The sequence below is a fragment of the Anopheles aquasalis genome, chromosome 2 (assembly GCF_943734665.1).
Source record: "Anopheles aquasalis chromosome 2, idAnoAquaMG_Q_19, whole genome shotgun sequence".
NCBI lineage: Eukaryota > Metazoa > Arthropoda > Insecta > Diptera > Culicidae > Anopheles > Anopheles aquasalis.
Genome location: NC_064877.1, coordinates 38,292,501 through 38,310,000, shown reverse-complemented (window position 1 = coordinate 38,310,000; position 17,500 = coordinate 38,292,501). Strand labels below are relative to the sequence as shown.

Here is a 17,500-nt window from a genome sequence, read left to right as displayed (position 1 = left end):
ACGCAGCGCGCTTTGTACTTGTAGAAGGCCTCGATGCTGACGATACAGTTGGCACAGATCCGTGCGTCATGATCATCCCGGTCGCTTAACTGGAAACGAAACGGAAGGATGATGATCAAGCGTTATTAAGTATCATTGTTTTCTACTGGAGCTATTGTTTTGAATCATGTGGTCTATACGGTGTGTAATAATCTGTCTGCAACTACTCCCCTTCCACTCCCCATATTCCTTCCGCATTCTCTCATCCAGCTAAGGCAGTACGGCTCATAAAATGCGGAAAGAGATGGCATGAAGGCGAGACGTGGAGGGCATATGGATATTGTAAGATTTCGTAGTCAATTGATAAGAGCGTCGGTATGGGTGTGGGACACTGGAATTGGAATGTCTTTCAACCACCAATGAGAACTGCGCCCATGCAAACACACCACTCCTCTATATCAGCACTAAAGCAGTAGCAACAACAACAACAACAACAACAGTAGCAGCAGCAATCTAGATTGATGGATGGAGTGCTGGTGCTGGTGACCGAAAAGTAGGGGAACGGAACGGGTCAAATTTCGATTTTGATTTAAAAAAAGGCCCAATGAAGGAGGTAGATGATATGTACTATGTGTATATTCCCACAAAAACACGACATCGGTGTGGTGCGCGAGGGCCAATAATAATGGTGATAAGGCTGGCTGGCTGGCTGGCAGACAGCGACAACAACGACCAACCTGTTGCGTGCTTTTGCGCCTTGGGTTGCGCGCGCGCTCGTCGTTGTTCCCACCAAAGAGACCTCGTGAGCGTGCGCACACACGGACCATTGACGGGCTGTGTTGTTGCGTAACGACGAAACCTATAAAATGCGTTATTCAAATATTGACACATTGATTTGGAGCAGCAATCTTCGGGCAGGGGGCGACTCAAATGAGTATTTCTTCGTTAGACCACATCGTCTGATGCGCGTGGCTTCCGGTGTGGTCTAGAGTGCAGCAGATAGCTAGCTAGCAGGCGTGTGCATATGTCTTCGCCATGGCATACTACTACTAAACTCACTCATTCACTCGATACCTAACTCCGTCGGTCCACGTTCACCAGGTCGCGTCATCGAGCAACCACAGACGGGCAACCGGTCTGGTTCCGAATGGCATGCTATGATGCACTTTCAATAAACACGGAAAATCATATGGAAAACAGCAACAACAGTACAAGCCCACCATTCCCTCCCCACGAGTGTGTCTTTCTCGGCCACTCCTTCCCTCACTCCCCCTCGCTGGAGCTGTCTCTCTCTATCTCTCTTTCTCGCTCGCTTGACTAACTCTCTTTTAGACGAGGCCAAGCCAATTGCATATTATTACTTCGCTGCGCTCTATCTAATGTAAATTAATGTTAGCTTTTCCACTCAGGTCTGTCTAGCACCGCCGCCGCCCTCCTACCCACCCTTTCTATCGTCTTTGTGTAATTACACTAATTGTGCAATGTAAAACGAACCCCACAAATAGGTTGGTAGGTGTGTAAGTATGTACCATCATATGCTGGAATCATCATGATCATCATCATCAACAGTGAACGTTGTGCATCCACCACCATTCTACACGGGTATGTCGATATGCGCCTTGTTGCTTATTATAAAATGTAAAACGAAGACAAAACGGGATGGAGTAGTCTGGTTTAAGTACTATCGAAAGGGAGAGAGAGCGAGAGAGATCTGAGTCTGAGAGTGAAACAGGAAGATATGGCATCTTGACTTTTCAAAGCAATGACATTCACATTATTCCGTAGCAGGCCATGAACGAACCAGTGGTGTACGATCTTAGCAGCCCCGCTACTATTCACATGCCCGTTTCTGTGTGCAACAGGATGTGTGTGGCGTTGTGGCCACGATTTCATTCCATTAGCGGTATGAGTCGCAAGTGTATGCGTAGAAACGGTGGGACGAAAATAATTATTCCCAGCACATTCCATAGTCAAGGCAATCCCATTTCTGCAAAGGAGACGGATTTGTAAACGGAACCAGCAAAAAAACCTTTTCAAAAATATTCTGCCACAAAAACACGAATATCCCCACAGCCTTACCACCACCATCGGCCGCGTTGTGTATGTGTGTACTTGGGCAATTGGCCATCATATAATAGCAGGGCCAGACCGAGCCAGGCCAGGCCAGTCAGCCAGTCAGCAAGCCAGGCCCGTTTTTTATTACTTTCGAAACGGGCTTGTTTTTCTATCAACATTATCGTTTGTCATTTTGAAATGGCGTAAGAAAGGAGATAATGACGCACCCTCTTCGCCGCTTCCTCCGATACCTCACATCGGATGGACAACCCTCCCATTTACAGTGAAGGGTTCAGTTTCTGGTGTTGTTTTTTTTTTTCTGCTGGTGTGCAAAGTACACTTCTTGTCGTCCTTCCTGCCGCTGCACAGCACACGACCACAGAACGGAGCACAAACATCGATCACTACCATCGGGCATGCAGGGATCTATTCCGTTCCGTATGGTACGATATCATCTATCTGTGCGAGTGTCTGTGTGGTAATGGGGTAAGGCATGATAGGCTCAAAAACCTGCCCGTTATCCAAAGGAAAAAGCTTTACGTAACTTTTTACAACCAACCTCGAGCACAATTTGCAGCAGATGGCACAACCGACCCACCAAGCTTGGCGGACCAACTGGCTGGCTGGCGGGCTGGCTGGCTCCCTCCCTCCCCCACAAGATCCATGGATTGTTCCCACCAGCCACTGATAACCGCACACGGGCGGCCAGAAACACCGAGAGCTTACATCTACCGCCTTCCGTAGCAAAGCAAGATGGCGGCGGTCCCTGCTGGCTGGCTGGTTGGCTGGCTGGCTGGCTTGCTGGGTTTGGGGAAAAGCCAGATTCCAAAACACACGTTTCGTGTTCCTTCCTCCCGGGGGGTTGGGGGGGGGGGGGGAGAAGGCTCACGGAAAGCACGGAAGCCGGCCGGGCGCTAAGAGGCTTTTGTGTAGTAACCACCAACCAGATGATTGATTGTGATAAAGGAACAAGACGACGAGTAGGTTAACTACGTAAAAAAGAATGCACCCCACATACGCCCTTCCCGCGCTGCTACGTTGGCTGGATTGAAACTTTTTTTTTTTTTGGGCGTAGAAATAAGATAAGATGTGTCGTTGTTGGCCGGTGGGGGGGGGGGGGGGGGGAGGGGGAGGTGAGCAGCAGGAAGTTCTCACATTTCGAAAGACCACCAAACACCACACCACCGCGTAAATGTGTCGACACCATCAGCAAGTACCAAAGCCGGGGAATTATAGTGAGCAATAAATGTGTTGTAAAAAACGTGGCCCCCGGTGAATCAGAAGGGTTGACAGAAAGAGAGAGAGAGAGAGAAGAGGAACAGGACAGGGAAAGGGAGGGGGGGGAGGGTGGGCGATGGTGAAGATACTAGAAATCACTTACGTGTGCACGCCCCTTTTAAAATAAGGAAACATATACACGGAACGTAATACATACTCCATACATAATTCCATGGACGAACGGAACGAACCATCATCATCATCATATCAGCATCACATGGGATCTAGTGTGCACGGAGAGCAGCAGCGCATTTCACTCGAGTGCCTGGCCTGCTAAGAAGTTTCGGAGGAAGAAACGCAACGCAACGCGGTCTCTATCTACACCAAACCACCACTACCGACGCAAAATGCTAAGTCACGTCTCCAATTGTGGCGAGGAGACTTCTTTTGATTTGCTAGCCGCCCCCGCTCGCCCGCCTCGCCTCTCGGAGAAGAGCTTTGCTATCGATCTAGCTAGCTTTCTTGTACCGTTCCTCTCGCCGGAACGGAAATTCGAGCGTGAAAAACAAGAAATTCTAGCTTCTAGAGCCCCCCCGGGGGAGGAGGAGGAGGAACAGCAACAGCGGCGGAATGGCCGGGCAAAGCAGGCGACGCTAAGAAATCGAATCGAAGAGGAGAGCCCCCCCCCCACCCCGGGCCCAAACCCATGGCCGTGGCGACGTTGCGTGCTGACTCGCTGGCTGACTGGCTGGCCGGGTGGCTGGTTTTGTGCCTGCATACGCGTAAATATGGTAAATACAATATTTGCATTTTGTTTTTCAGTCCATTACTGTAATGCCTGCGCGCAGTGCCACCGGTGGCGGTTTGAGGGGGAGGAAGAGGAGGAGGAGGAGTGCTGCTGCTCTGCGCACTGGTTCAGAGAGCTTTCAGAGACCATGTGATGATGATGGTGGTGGAGGGGGTGAATAGTGAATATTGTCTATTTGTTCGTTTGTGTATTTGCGCGATTGTCTGCGTTTGCGAGAGGTTTTGCCCGGTGAAAAATATGCTGCCTCAGTCCCGTTGTTCTTTTATACCGCGAAACATGCCAAGCCTTAAGCCGAGAGCCTGGCGTCTCCATCAACTCCGCTTCCTCGCCGCGTATCCGATCCGATCGAGCGCTAGCAGCATCAGCATCATCATCATCATCATCATCATGTTCATCTATCTCCTGCTTTATCGGACTGTTCGTGTGCAGCTCACGGCACGCACACAAACACAGGCAGACAGACAGACAGATACGCACAATGAATGGCAATTTCTCATCGTTTTTCACTCGTTTGTGGCTCCGTTTTGCCAATGCCACCGATTGGCGATGCTGGAAAACCGTCTTTGCCAAACGGAAAATCTCCTTAAGCTACGCGCTGAATCTTATCTGGTTGTAGCAAAGTAAGCCGCACGAGAGAGCACGTGTTTGTGGTTTGAACTCTCAGTGCTCTAAGTAGGCGATGGTACGAGCACGCCAGAGAAGCATCAGCAACGAATGGTGGTGGGGCGGGGTTAAGCGAACTACATGTGCAAGAAGCAAATAAACTCTTCATAATCAGGAATGTGTATGTTTATCGTCATTATTATCATTGCCATCTACACGAGCGCACTGCTGGGGAAGAGCGCATTAAAGCAGATCTACAGAAGCAACAACAAAAAAACGAGGGCAAACCACTTGGCCCTCTGTGAGCTGGACCTACTTGGATGAAGATAATTTTTCCTGGCATATTATTCCTTCCGCAGCTGAGTTTGACACTCGGCCAACTAACTTCACAACTACTCACTACTACTACTACTACTACTGCCAGTGTAGTATACTACTACCATTGCGCGCCAGTTGCTCCATGCTCGATCGTACGGAACGGGGATTGTGTAATTCACAAACAGAATAATCCATTTATCTGTAATCCGGAAAATGGAACCCAATGAGGGCCCTCTGCTGCTCGCCGTAAGAGATAATTTTGGAGTGGCATGTTTAAGACAGAGCGAACGAAATAGCAAAAAAACAAACAGGGCAAGAGCGAGCGAGATGGGAGACGGAGAAGAGAGACACACACTGGTGGCTGGTGGCTGGCCGCTGGTACAAATTCCCAATATCTCAAGTTTCCTCGTTCGTACATAACACAAAGCGGATAGAGAAATGGTACAACAACAAAAAAAAAGGGGAGCAATATTTCAACATTTTTCATACAGCGGCACGGGGTGTCCGGGGGTGGCTCCAGGAAAGGAAATTTGACTCGTCTCTGTCATCGAATCCATCTCGCCGCCTTCCTTCTCTTCCTGCTCCGGCGTCGTCGTTGTCGCCACCTTCAAAAGCTTGTCTTCTTCGTCAGCAACATCGAATCATCATCATCGGCATCGTCATGCTGCTGCTGTTGTTGTTGCTGGTGTTCTGCGCTTTGTTCGTCATACTTTTTACCAAACCAACACATTTTTATTATTTACCATTTCTCGCATTTCCTCCTTTTGCTTTCCTCTAGCTCCTCACCCCCCTCCTCCTCCTGGATGGCCTATTTTCATATTTTCAAAGCCAAAAGTTGTTATTTCCGTAGCACCGTTCCGTCTCTCACACAGATATGGATTTTTTCAAACTCGATGACGCTGATGACGATGATGATGGCGGCGATGGTGAATGTTGCTGCTTTGGCTCGTCGATGGTTGCTTTTTTCCGTTCTTTTCGGCGCTTCTCCTGTGGTGTGCTCGTACAAATACAACTAATGCCTCAGAAACATAAAAATATTCCATCACCTCCCTTCGCTTCTCGCTTCTCTCCATTAGCCCATTGCTTGTGCCATTCCTCCCCCCCCACCTCTCCCCCTCCCTCTCTTACTTCTTCTACCCATCCCGGTACTATGCTTATGATTTTCATGTTTTTTAAAAAGCTTTTTCACACTTGCCTCTCGCTCACCCCCTGGGCTCTATCTGATCTATATTTGGTGTGCTACTCTCACCCAACATGCGGCTGGCTCTGGCTAGCTGGCAGAGTTTAGCATCGACAGAATCCCGGTTTTTCGATGAAATTCGTTCGATTCGACTGCTTGCTCGTGCGGTGCCGCTCGAGAGAGAGAGAGAGCGATGAACGCAACAACGCGCAATGATAGCGGCAATGATGATTATGGAGATGCTGCGCTGATGATGGTTGGCATTATGCAGCGGGGTTGATGGTCTGTTTTATTATCATTAGTACACTTGGCCTGGAGAGCCCGCTGATGCCGCTGGCTGCTGCTGTTTGCAACATTGTGTTTATTGCTTATGTTGCTCTCTTTCTCTGTCTCTCTCTCTATTTCCATGATTTTCAATATTCATTATTCCACTCGTCGCTACAAAAAGCTCGAGGTTAATGTTCTTCTTGAGCGCTACCTCTCTTCCATCCCCCCATTATCTCTTTCTCGCCTCCCGCACTTGCTACGTTCAAGGTTTATCTCCTCTGCGCTAGTCGCGGTGTGTTCTGTTTTCTGCTACGATCCTTATATTCTCGATCGATAGCTATTCACGCCGTGTCTCCGAGGCTCTAGGACTCCTGTTTTTTTTTTTTGTTGCCGCTTCGCTCCATTTCCCTTTTTGCGCGATTCGCTTCTCGCATCTCCGGCATCTTTTCCCCCCTTCGAACTCTTCGGGCCACGCTCGCTCGCTCGCTCCTTATTAAGTGCAATCGGAATGATTGAAGAAACAGAGCGACAACGACAACGACGACAACGGCGACAACACAAACACTCCCCCTTCCTTCCTCTCTCACTCTCTCTCTTGTTTGCTTCCCGTGAGACAACGAAGCAGAGATGGCGACAGAGTGCGCAAAAATAGTGCAAAACATGTGAAACCAATGATGATGCTGGTGACAATATTCGATGACAAGGGCGGAAGGGTGATCGGGATGTTGGAAGGATTAAGTAAGAAGGTGGTTCGCGGCGCATATGCAAGCGAACCCCGGGGGGGGGGGGGGGGGGGGACCATAGCATGCATATGTCGCCGATACACGAGAGCTCATTTAAATCAAATGGCATTTTAAGCAGCGTTGGAATGCGGCAAGGTGCACCACTTCGCAGTTTTGCGCTCCTCGCATGCTGCGACAGATTCTGTTATTCGCGCAAAGTACGATTTTTCTGAACGTATTTTGCACTTCCTGGTGGTGCCTTTTTTGCTCTAGAATAGATTTGTGGTCCTCCATCTTGGATCCACGTAGCCCGTTGCGTGTAGCAATATGTAGCATGATCAACAAGAAAAATTATGATACTGATCATAGCAACCCCCCCACCATACGCTATCAAACTCAAACAAATGTGCCGAGCAAAAGGGACGGAAAGATAACCGACAAAAATCGAAACGACTGCTCTCACCTTCACTCTCCCGATTGAGTCACAATTGTTTCTAGCAAGTTACGGTTACGGTATGTGCATGGAATATACAATTAATGTGCGAACCCCCGGCCGGCCGGCCGCCCCCGCCGAGAGGCTGGGAATGCTGGCATGCTGGCACCGAGAGACACACGAAAGAGTCGAAAGAGCCAGGCGAGCGAGAGCAGCGAGAGAAGAGCAACGCGCAAAAGTTACAAATGAAACAACTCGCCAACTAGGGAAAGAAATTGACGAGAAGTTGTTGTCTACACACCACCACCCAGCCCGTCCGTCCCTCGCACCCACCAGGCAACAGCAGGTCCCGCAGCAAGTCGTTTGGCCATTGCTGCTGGCTTGCTTGTACGTGTGTTTGGAATTTGTTTGCTGAAAGGAGAGGATCGGATTCATTGGCTGGCAGAAGTGAAGGGGAAGAGGACGGGAGGCCAGTGCAGGGATGCCAATGGAAACTTTAGAAGTACCATTTATCGACCCAGCGAGCGAGCGAGCGAGCCCGAGTGAGTGAGTGAGTGAGTGAGGAGAATGGAGCATGGAATGGGGAGCAGCACAACGCACCACTAAACCCCCCACCCGCCCCACCAGCACTAGAGCACACAATTGAGGATTTAGTAAGCTTATAGAGTTGCATTCGATTCGGAGGCTAAATGAGGACACACTGAGATATATTATGTATGTATCACAAATCTGGCTGCCAACCGTACGAAACAGAGAGAGTGAGAGCGAGAAGGAATTACATTGAAACTAGCGGAGCGCACGCGGAATTTATGCTGGTGGTAATAAATTTTAACTTTTATACAAAAATGAATGCGCGCACGCAGCACGCCGACCCTCTGGTGCAGCAACATTATTACCACCATACTTTACTACCCCCTTTTCCCCACTCCCTATTGGCTGCTTTGCTACTGGTGGTTTGGTTGCTGGCCAGTGTTGCGCCGACAGAGCGGCGTACGTTTCGTTAAGTAGTAGCAGCAGTAGCAGTAGCAGCACAAGTAAACGTATAGTCAAAAAGCTCCACTGAATGAACCACAATCATTGCATTAGCGTGCGCGAGCTCCCCCTCCGGGGTTGGTTTTTGGTGTGAACGTTGGATGGATAAATGTTTTAGATTGCGATCCCCCTCCCTCCCACAATTGGCGAATGGTTTTTTTTGCGCTATCCGCCGATACCGCACCGGACACAGACAACCACACATGTGCACATGATGCAAAACAAACCGAAACCAGCATCAGGCTAGAGCTTCTCTCCATCGCCTACTATACCAGCTGGCGAATAGGAAGTGTAACGGGCAATAGGGAGGGGATAGGGGAGAGACCGTGCCGTTTCCATGACTGCCCATCATCATGGCACACTCAAACAATTACGTGTTTTTCTTGTGTTTATTAACTGGACAAACGGCGTGACGGTGAAGATGAAATTCAATTTAACCATGTGTTTGTACCACACCACAACGACAGAGCGTTGGCCATAAAAACGGGATTTTTTCTTCTGTCATTCTAAAACACATATTTAAGCTCGCTAGTCACGATGCGGGGGAAACATGTTGGTTCGTCGACGCACAGAGCTCTGTGTTCGCTCAACAACCGTCGTTGTCGTTGTCATCGTCATCTTACGTTGTCTCAAAGGCGGCGCTGGTGTTGGAAGAACAGAAAACTGAGAAGGATTGAGCAAAAGATTGAAAGACTGTTTTTTTCCTCTTTCACACTCGCAAACCGGAGCATTCCCGGAGTGTGTATCCGCGGGGAGGAAGAGGGCAACAAACCAATCGTATTCAATCAAGTGAATGGGAAGCGGCCGCGTAGTTGTAAATGGCATACAGTATATATTGTGAGCATCTCAATAGCATAAAATTGATGATGAAGATGAGGCCTCGCCGTCTTGGGCCTTGGAAGTCTGTTTAGTATCTTCCCTCGAGGACTCTCTGTGTGTCTGTGTGATGCGACCATGATCGACAGCACATACGAGGGAGGAATTTAAGTTGTTTTTTATTTTTTACGGAAAAAATCGATCCTATTATTGTAACACGGTGCCAAGGCACTTGTCAGAATTCTGTAGGAATTTACGAATCAACATGTACAAAAAAGGATCGGGGAATCACTCTCCACGAACCGATGGTGGTTGTGGAACATCCTTATCCTGATCCTCCAGCATAATCGTACAAAAATACGATAAGAAATATTTACTTCTTAGCTGTTTTTTTGGTGAAACTTTTTAGATATCCTTTTTTCCGTCCAGCATACACACTAAAAGCAACTTTTGAAGCAAACTGACTAAAGTTTACAACAAGTAATACAAAAAAAAAAGCACAACCTTGGCATCAATTTCTAGGAAGGGTCACCGGTAATCCGACTGCTTTGTGTGATATCCCAGGTCGTAACTCGCGGAACAGCATTATTTGAGAGGAGCACAAAAAATCAGTTCGCAGATCTTTCGTCAGGCAATGTTAGGTTCCCCAGGCCCGGGGAAGTTTTTACGAAATTTCATTTTTTTCCATTCTTGTGAACATTTGGAAATGATTTTGAAATGATGGTTCATGTTGGATGGTTTATAAAAAAGTACATGAAACCATGATATTTTTTACGCATACAACACATTCAGCTAAAACAGGAGAGTTAAATTACTTTTTGAAAAGAATATATAAAACAAAAAAAATGCAACCGTAACATCTGTTTCGGGGAAGCGTGACTGCAAAAACACTTTTTGCGGTGTTCGATATTGTAGGTCAATGCTTGATCATCTGCCACAGTAAAATCGGTGTTCTTTCGTAAGATAATGAGTTTTTCAAGGTGACACCCCGTCCGGTGCTTTGTGAAATTTCCTGCATTTCAGTTTTTTCAGTTAAACTAATGATATTTTATTGCTTTACTTTAAAAAAAACATAGTTATCAAATGTATACATTACAAAAAAAAAACACATGTAAGTCTACCTAATAAATGAAATGCAGGATCCTTAAAAGGTTCACGATATATGCAAAAATGTAAGAAAGCTACAAAAAAATTACGTAAGTCCCTTAAAGTTTTGTGATGGACACTAAGCCTTGTTCAAATCGCATTACATGTGTAACTGTCGCTTGGATTGAATCGAAACTTTTACATAATATCCTTGAAAGGTTCTTTATTTAGAGAAACAAAAAACATAAACAACGTAGCTTGTTATAAAATGCGATACGCTCCCCTTAAGACAAGATCGCGCAACGGAATTCGCGTAACGAGAAAATGTGAGAAACGGAACGGAAAATTGGTGAGAAAATGTGCAAAGGGTTGTTGTCGCATACCGAAGGAAGAGAGAGAGAAAGATAGAGAGAACGAGAGGCAGAATGTGACTAAGTTAGTCGCCACCAACACACACATCCGGCGCATACACTATACTAACACGCAACACTAGAGCACAGATCTTGGCGACAATCGCTTGGCGTGAAGGAGTAAAGAGACCGACATGAGATTGGGGGAGGAGGGTTCTTGGAGTATCGGCGATGACGACGACGACGACGACGATGAAAACATGACATACTTTGACCTTTTCCTCTCCTCCGTATGTTCACGCTCTCGTTCTCGTCCCCTCCCCACCCTCCAATAGTGTTCTCCCGCTGCCGCTTGAGATTGTGTGGGGGATGGAGCATTTGAGCCTCGCGCTGGAATGGATTTGATGATCATTTCCGGCGCAGCAAAACGAATTCATCCGCTGCGGCGTGTCGGGGGTTTCTATCGCGGCACGCGAGAGAGAGAGGGGGAAACCCGGGGCACTAGAGAGATGGAATAATAAAATATTACAAACCCGCGAGAGTGTCCTTCCTGGCTTGCTGGATCGACGCGTTGTTCCGTTCGGCGTAAGAATCTCATTTTATATCAAAGCAAACACATGCCCGGAAACACGTGACACGATTGAAACGAGAACAGGATGATAGAGAGAGAGAGAGAGAGAGAGAGAGAGAGAGAGAGAGAGAGAGAGAGAGAGAGAGAGAGAGAGGGAGAGAGCGAGAGCGAGAGCGTGCAAGTAGTAGCAGATCAATTTATTCCGATTGTCACGCACACCATCCACGAAGGCTGGTGAAGCGAAGCAAATGTGCCTACTAGATACTATGCGTGTACACTCCCTGTTTCTGCAATCACGTCGTCATCTTGGAGCGTAAGAGCATAAGACGATTGCTTCGATTTCCTATGCTCTTCTCATCTGCTCACTAGAGGAGCGGCATTTTTAGAGAAAGATGATGCAAAGCGCGAGCCTAGATAAGCGCAAAGAATAATAGTTCAGTAACCCAGAGCTAGGCTTGGCGCGCCACGATGACGGCGCACCCCGAACCGCTTCAACACTACCTCAACTGCGACTTCATGCTCGTTTGCACACAATACACCATCCATCCCCAACCTTCCCTCTCCCCGACATCTCCAAAGACGCAAGCGGAGGGCATCGTTAAAAATGTAAAAAGATTAAATGTAAAAACCGAAGCAAAAAGAGTCGAAGAGAAGAAGCGGTAAAAAAAAACGAAACCTTGAACACAGATTGAAACGAAAGATGGAAAACAAAAACTAATCTGCTGGAGTAGTCGTTAAAGCAGGCCGTGAAAAAACAGAAAACCGTTTTTTCCTCCATCCTTGCCCCCCAAAAACCGAACGTTGTCCGCCCCCCGCGGCCGCACAGAACACAGAAGTAGCAGGGCGGCAGCGTGAGCATCATTACCGAAGCAAACGAAGAATATAATCGAAGAATGACGAGAAATACGGTAATAACTTCAGCAGCAGCAGCAGCAGCACCAGCAGCTACGGCCGAGGAGACAAACCAAAATAGAGAGAGAAAAAAAAAAGAAAGAACGGAAAAAACATGGAAAACCCAGCGAGAAATACGAACAAATGGAACGTAAAACTTGGCGAGCGCAGTGCGAGAAAGATTGCCATTGAGAAGAAGTGCCCCCAATCCTCCCAACCCCAGGAGGCATGGGGGGAGCGAGCAGCAGCTGCCTCCTTTGCTCGTTGGCGAGATAAGCAAAAAATAAAAGCATCGCTCCCCGGGCGTAAGAAGATTAAAAAATAAAGTATACGAAATAGAAGAGTAGAAAGTACAATTTATATCTACATACATACACACAGCACTCAGAGGTGGTGGTGGAGGAGTAGTGCTCCACTCCCCATCCCCCAAAACCCCTCCATCCCAACGCAACCCAACCAGGATGTCTGGAAGAGATGCTGGAAAGAGGACGGAAAATAACAAGTACACGACGAGAAGTACTCGCGGGCGGGCGCGCGCGCGCACACACAAAGAGAGTCGTACGAGAGAAGGAGAAGTACGAAGATTAATGATCGTCTATAAAATGCACATTTTCTTTGCCTCCGACAGTACAAAAAACCATCAAAAGCACCACCAGCAACAGCAACAAACAACATAACGCGCAACCACCACACGACGAATTGTGCTAAATATAACAAGAAGAAAAAGAAGTCGAAGAAAAGCGCAAAAGTGCGAGAAAGAGACGGGATGAAAAAGCACAAAACGTAAAATAATACTCGAGCAGGATAGCCGATAGTCCGGTGGGGCGGGAGGAGATCTTGTTCTTCTGTCCGTATGTCGCCATCTTTCTCTCTCGTTTTAGCATCTTGGAGTGGCCGGCCGTTTCCCGGCGTGGAGCGCACTTATCCGATTTAACAAAAACCCTTTCCCCCGCCGAGAACCAGGAGGATACGCACACACTTAGCATGCCAGAGGCCGAGTTTAGGGGGTGGTACTAACGAACGAACGAAGTAACTTGATGCGTGGTGTGCGGCGATAGACAACGGGGAGTGCGCCTGGTGGGGAGGGTGTTAGAGGTGACGCGGGATAGTGCATGCAACACATCTTTTCTTCCACCACACTCGCTCTCGCCCCGATCATCTGATTTCTCACCGAGCGAGCGAGCAACTCGTTCAATTCCTTTTCCGCAGCTTCTTAGATAATGAAGCCTACGGTAAGGGAGGATAGGAGAAGGAGAAGGGGAGGAGGAAGGTTGCTCCCAGCTCTCGGTTAAATCCAAAAGTAATAAGATACGCCATTACTAGTGAGCTTGTTATATGAAACTGTTATACACTAATAACACTGGTATAACAACGTCAGAGGTTACTATGCCAAAAAAGACGGACTACTGCGCTCTCGCTTTTGCTCGTCTGAACAATAGAACATCGAGGCGCATTATGCCCAGACAGAGAAAGAGAGGAAGGTCGGCGCTTGATCAAGGTTTTTGGTGCTAACAAATAATGTCTATAACAACGGAGAACAGAAAAATAAAAAATCATAATTCGCTACTCATTCATCCTAGCATCAGCCACTAATGGTTATGACCCCATTGGCCCGACGCTTTAGAAGCGCCGCGCGCTCGCTCGCTCGCTCGCTGCCTTACATTACAAACTCATAAAAGCAATAAACCCCACACCCACCCCCCAACATCACCAACGGCCTCTCAACTCAACACCGTCTGCTCTCTTGCAGCGCGCCTCCGAAACCCGATCACCGCAGAGACCGAGACAATTCGACCAAGAAACGAACCAAACGAACGAAGAGACGAGGAAGAATGTTTTACAAAACTCATGGAACTAAATTACACTTTTGTAACTTCATGAAAATGGGTTCCCCTGCACCACCGTGGCCGCATACGCGAACGACTATTTGCGTTATGCGAGTGTGTATGTGCCCTGGCCAGCCAACCGGCCGGGAGAAGTATTTGCGCTGTTGTCCGTGAAGCGGGAGCCCTTCTCCTCCTTCCACCCTCCCCGTTGCAAGTACTTGCGTCTTGTTGTTGCTGGTGCTGTGGGGCTGTGTGTGCAAGTGATGTGCTTGATTGGATGGTTTTATGCTACGATAAATTATATGTGGCAGAGCTTGGCATGGGGCATAGCTTTGCTGCTGCTGCTCCTCGTCTTTGTGAGAATGCTAAGCGTGAATATGGAGAACGGGCAACGCGGACTGCGCGGAATTAACTCTGGCTGGCTGGCTGGCTGGCTGACTGAGTGACTGACGGTGACTTCTTGAGACAGACCAGAGGATCGGACGACGCGCTTCATCGTCGCAAGCAAAGTCAATTGCCCCTCCCGTGCCCCTCTGTCCTTACGCTTCCTTCTTGCTTGCACGGACGAGATCAGAGCGTCCATGACAGTAGCACGGAGCAGTAGAGATGATCAGCGTTCGGGACTAGCGCTACTAGAACTACTGATGCTGCCGCTGTTGCTTGTGGAGGAGGAGGAAACCCCCCGTGGTAGAAGATAGGAGAGCATTTTAATGGTTTGCATTCTTTTTGTGTTGTATGTTGTATGCTCTCTAGCCTTTTAAAGGGCTCTCCTCGGGGAGGGTGAAGGAGCATTCGCAATAATGCGACCACATCAGCCCTCACAACTCAAGACCGAACGCAAAAGGCCTTCGATGACGATTGAATCTGAAGAGGCGGTCGGCTCTGAGAGAGGAAGCTGAGATGCTGTACGAGAGGACAGTGAATCGTAGTGTCTTAGTCTTAGTGTTGGTAGTAGTAGTAGTAGTACACAGCAGCATAAAGGAATGTGACTCTCGAAGTACATCCCCCCCTCATTCCTCGGTGGGTAGTGTTGGTTGATGATGTGCCCTCCTTTCCGTGTGCTGCTTTGCTTGCTCCATCCAAGCAGCCAGCGCGACTTATATCGTTTGGTCGCTTTCCTCTCTCTTGCTCGCTAGGGCGGGGAAAAAACATGGCATTATGGCGATACTTTTCACAACAAAGTGTAAAAATGGGAACAACGGGAATGGCGACGACCAACAAGAGCCGGCATTTGAGTGTGGCAGTGTCAAGTGGGAACGAATGCGGTGCGAGGGAACGCGGAGTAGAGAATTTCAATTGTCACACGAAGAAATATGATCATCATCGGGGCGCGGCGGATTCGGAAAAGGGCAACCACGCCAGCGAAGGACAACACTCCTCCCCCCCGCAAGACAAGCCGGAATGGGATGGGAGTTGTTGCGCGCGTGTATGTGATTGTGCGTAGCGGAAGTGTCGGAGATAAAAAAAAATAAAAAGAACTAAACCATATTCCAGCAATCTATCGAAACGGATCTTTTCCGTTCTTGTTCGTCTATTTCCCTTCGTTCGACTGTCCGTTTCCTGATGCTCGCTGGATGGGATGGTGATGCTGATAAGCAGACACACCCCAGAGGCCACTGATTGTCATATACTCGTCGTGTGATCGTGAAGTTAATCAGAGAATCCGATTGTATGTAAGTTTTTTGAACCCGGTGGAAAAATGGGGAATTTGTGAAATACTTAACAAAAGTTTCCTTAAAACAAAAACAAAAAAAAAACGGAAACATTCCAAACGAAACGAAGAAAAGGGCAAGAAAAAAGGCCGAAGAGCGCCCGTTCGAATGCCATGGCAACCGGAAAGGAGAGCAGAGAGACCGAGAGACCGAGAGAGAGAGAGAGAGGGAGAATCGATTGCTTCGATTTAGCAACACACATTTCATAAAACATTTATTCCACCTCACCCCCATCGGCCGCTTACTGACTACGGCACACCATCAAGGGCTTCTACCACCACAATTTCTCGTTGCGTGAGAACACAACGGTTGGCGGGCCAACTTGGATGATTGGGGGAGAAAAAAAAGGAAACACACAGCGCACCGCACAAAGGAAGCACAAAAGTGGTGGAAAAATAAAAACATGATCGAATGTAAAAACTTAAAACAACCTCTCCCTCTCTCCGGGTCTATCTCTCTCGTGTCTCTCTCGCTCTGGCTGCCTTCTGTCTTATCCTATCGCCGTCTATGCATACTGACGGGTGTGCCTAGCAACTAGCATGCTGCGCCCCCCCCCCCCCCCCCCCCCCGGGTTCGTAATATGCTGCCACCGGTTCGGTGTGTGCAAAGCAATCCATCTAGATGGGCCCGGCCTCGGCCAGCCAGCCAACCAGCCAGTCAGCTATCTTTCTATCTATCTATGGATTTAGGAGGCACTCGTGCACACACACACCCCTGTATGCCTCAATAGCATACCATTTATGGTGCACGGGAATAAAGGGGGGGGGGGGGGGGGTGGTGAGTGGAGCGATTTACTATTTCTTGCGAGTCTTTCATCATCATCATCATCATTCGTTGCTTTTTATAACAATTTTCTGTATTTTTCCTCCAATCCACTTTTTCCCGTTCTCTCTCCCTCTCTCTTTCTTTCTCGGTTCATTTATTACTGCCACATGAATATGTGGTGCGTGAGGTAAAGAGGAAAAGGCAACGGAAAAGAAGACTACAAGAGTGAGGCAATTAAACTTTGAATTATCCATTTCCCTTATTCATATTCCAACACATACACAGACATCGTTTTTTTTTGTTTGTGTTTGTATTTTCCACTCTCTTTCACTCATCGCTCTCTCTCTCGCAGCATAAAGCCGAACAGCCGAGCGCGAGCCGAGAAGACACGCCGCCGCCGTCGCCGCCGATTCAAAAACAAAACATGATGGATTTGTTGCTCTCTCCCTCTCCCTCTGTTTGGCACTATCCGTTCCTTTCACTCCACCCTTCCTGGTGCCGGTTCGGACGACGTAATTAAGAGGAACTGGTGCTGGTCATGTGTGTTCTGGTTGTGTTGCAAAAGTATTTACACGGAAATATGCGCACGAACCAACCGGAAGCACGACGAAAACCAACAACGCAACCCGCTTCGTTCTCCTCGGCAACGGCGACCTCCTATGATTGCACGATCTTGAGAACGCGTGCACCAACACAGGCAGCACGTGGTCACGACACGACGGTGCGCTGCCTACGGCACTAACATTTAATTAAATTGAAGGCCCTTCAAACGATCACTACTCGGCGGGTTCCGTGGCCAACCCCCCCCCCCCCCCCCTTGCCAACCCACTTCTCGATTGTGTAAGAAGCGGCGGCGGCGGGGCGATCA

The 17,500-nt window shown here is 48.3% G+C and overlaps 1 protein-coding gene across 1 annotated transcript in view; it reads right to left on the bottom strand.

Annotated features, from left to right (window-relative positions):
• LOC126571308 (uncharacterized) overlaps positions 1 to 17,500 on the bottom strand; it is a 27,341-nt gene that overhangs the window by 8,560 nt on the left and 1,281 nt on the right. The window contains exon 2 of the mRNA XM_050229693.1: positions 1 to 89. This exon is cut by the window's left edge and continues 1,306 nt beyond it. Coding sequence (XP_050085650.1) covers positions 1 to 89 — 89 coding nt within the window. The remainder of the gene's footprint in view (positions 90 to 17,500) is intronic.